The sequence below is a fragment of the Sphaeroforma arctica genome, assembly GCF_001186125.1.
Source record: "Sphaeroforma arctica JP610 unplaced genomic scaffold supercont1.775, whole genome shotgun sequence".
In the NCBI taxonomy this organism is placed as follows: domain Eukaryota; class Ichthyosporea; order Ichthyophonida; genus Sphaeroforma; species Sphaeroforma arctica.
The window spans coordinates 14,442-17,451 of record NW_014039783.1 but is presented as its reverse complement, the minus strand read 5'-3'; the positions used below and the strand labels follow the sequence as shown (position 1 = coordinate 17,451).

General features: G+C 39.5%; 1 protein-coding gene across 1 annotated transcript in view; it reads left to right on the top strand.

Annotated features, from left to right (window-relative positions):
• Positions 1–265: 265 nt before the first annotated feature.
• Positions 266–3,010, top strand: part of SARC_08526 (hypothetical protein) — a gene marked incomplete at both ends in the record, with an annotated part of 7,296 nt that continues 4,551 nt past the window's right edge. Inside the window, 4 exons of the mRNA XM_014297496.1 lie at positions 266–448; positions 1,383–1,517; positions 1,836–1,945; positions 2,281–2,428. Coding sequence (XP_014152971.1) covers positions 266–448; positions 1,383–1,517; positions 1,836–1,945; positions 2,281–2,428 — 576 coding nt within the window. The remainder of the gene's footprint in view (positions 449–1,382; positions 1,518–1,835; positions 1,946–2,280; positions 2,429–3,010) is intronic.

Below are 3,010 nucleotides of genomic sequence, written 5' to 3'. Positions count from 1 at the left end.
GGGGTTTAGGCACATGTCGTGGATGCTGTTGCATAAGGGTAACTAGTATACACACTTAATTTATGTCTTACGCTATACCAGCCATAAAACTCGATGAGTGTCTGCTGCATGCTGTGTGTCTCAAATCTTCATTAAAGTGGTCTGTGTGTGTATGTTGTGAATCGAGCTAAACCAATCGACCTGAACCTCCAGGCCACCCTCACAGCCCTCGCATGTTTCTGTCTACGTCCATCCAACTACTGCATCACGCACTATACAAACCCTGATGTTAACCTCATCCATATTATCTGCACCGGACTTGTGCACCCAGACGCGTATTTCGGACTCTTGGAAGACCACTCCCTCGACCATTCGCACCATCCCTGACTACACCATTGACTTTGCGGGCCGGGAAGGAGACCTGCATATCATCGCTGAGTTTGTGTATACGTCGAAGGATTCGTGCAAGGTAATCGCAAATCATGTAAAATTTATGATATACAATATATAATAACGTATTCAGTGCTATCATTATGCAGTGTATTAGACTTATAATATATAATATATAATAACGTATTCAGTGTTATTATTATATATAGTGTATTAAACTTATTTGTATAGTGTATCAGACTTGTAATATAAAATATATCGTACCGTATTCAGTGCTATTTTTAAATAGCGTATCAGACTGATAATATACAAGAGTCCAATAGTGTATTATTATTTTATTTTGTATTAGACTGATAATATACAATATATTGTAACGAATTCAGTTATTATTATAGTATATCAGACTTATAATATAGAATATATAATAAACTATTTATTGCTATTGTTATATTTTGTATTCTACCTACATTTGGGATCGGTTCAAGCCTCAACATGCGCTCGCCTACTCAACAACTACTCGTTATGAAAGCGACGGTAAACCCTAAACCGTAAACCCTTAACTTTAAACCGCAAACCCTCAAACCCTCTAACAATTCTCTACCCCCGAGATTTTGCAATACTGAATTAGAAAGGCGCGTTTATATTGTTTATATTAGGGTTTAGGGTTTAGGTTTATATCTGAGTTGTATGTGACGCTACTGTCGTTTTATGACCTTTCGCAGCTCTAAACCCAAGATATTGCAGTATAAAATTAGGATGCGCGCCCAGATTATTATCCAAAGAAAATAATAGAAAGTGGCTTCATATCCGAGTTATCAGCAACACATGTTTCTATTTATAAAACAGAAAGTGACTTTGTATCCGAGCCATACCGTTGACTTCTTTCTCTACACGTGAAATAAAAAGTGATTCCACAACTGAGTTATTCGTGACACGGTTGACATGTTTTGACATGTTGTGACATATTTTGACATGTTTCAACTTGTTCTGACACGTTTCATTGCCTTTTGCAGATTGTTTGCCTGCATGGCCGCCCAGGCTGTGGCAAGAGTCAGTTTGCGTACCGAGTGGCGTCTGAGTTCAAAGATCTGTTTCCGAACGAAGAGTTCGTATGTGATCTGAGAACACCAAAGGGAGGGACGCTAGAGGTACGGCTCTTGGTCATTGATTGGGTGGTAGTGGGTATATATACAAGACTGTGTGTGCTATAGACCGACTCTCTGGGTCAGATTATCATACGTGTCTGGGTATGCATACGGTTCTACAGTATCAATTCACGTTGTATGTTCGCAGTTAATTGTGTGGTGTGTATATATGAATAAGTTTCTTCTGCAGACAAGAAGGAACAAGTGTGTGTGCGTACAAGCTCTTCTACAGCAACTTGCCGAAAAATTAAACCCCTGAAACCCTAAAACCTTATAACCCTAAACCACCACATTCTCTTACTTGCATTTTATCTCTCCTAGCCACGGGATGTCATGGCTATTCTCATTCGGTCTGTATGGCCTGACAAACGCCTCTCCAACTTAACAGATGCTGCCATCAAGAGTATTTATATCTCTTGCTTCCGACAAAAGTATGTACAAAGAATCTTAAGCCACATTCAATCCCTTGGTAATTGTGTCTCTGTATGTCACATATTATTCATGTATATATATATATATATATATATGTATGTGTGTGTGTGTGTATCCTTGTTCAGCAGCAATCTAGCGCGATGTCCAGGTAATATGAGTGCCCTTCAAGCGCTATGCGCTTGTGATTAAATACTTCACCCACGTCAAATGTCGGTGACAATGGACTCACCTCTAAACTCCTACACCCTATACCTTAACCCCTCAATTCTAAACCCTTGTCCTCAATCCCTAAACCCTAAACTCAGACCCATAAACCCTAATCAATTGCGTACAGGAGAACAATCCTCATCATCGAAAACGCGAGCGACTACTCGTCTGTAGAGGAGCTCATCCCCAGCGGAGTGGACTGTTTGTGTATCATCACAAGCCGAAAGAACTTGGGACTGGACATACAGGTCAGATACCCAACGGCCCTGAATATGGTACGTCAAGCGCTCAACGTATTAATCTCATAGCCTGGGTATTGTATAGAAAAGTCTCATTGCGTGCATACCTTAGATGAATATAGTACGTCAACCGTTGAACGTATCAAGCTCATAGTCTGTGTGTTGTATAGAAGAAGTTTCATTGCGTTTATACGTTCGATGATTACGGTTCGTATATCGCTCGACGTATTGCTCTCATAGTCTGGGTATTGTATAGAGAAGTTTCATTGCGTTCATCATCAACCTCTTACCCAGTCTGTGTATTGTAGAGAGCTGAGTGCTTCTACGTAATTCAGTGTGTGTATACCCTAAAGCAACACTTGACCTTATTGTGATGCAGTTTGCTATATAGCTCTATACACTTGTCTAATAGCTCATATTGTTGGTATATGTTAAACCCTATATGGGACCACGCACGCGCGTATCTATGAACTTTGATCTGTGGAGTGTCTACAAATATACTATGAATCTTTCATGTTTTCATAGTATAAATTCACTGTTCCCTCCATAGCTAGCTATGCTTATTACATGTCTTTATGTCTCATCAATACACAATTCTCTGCATAACAATATATATAT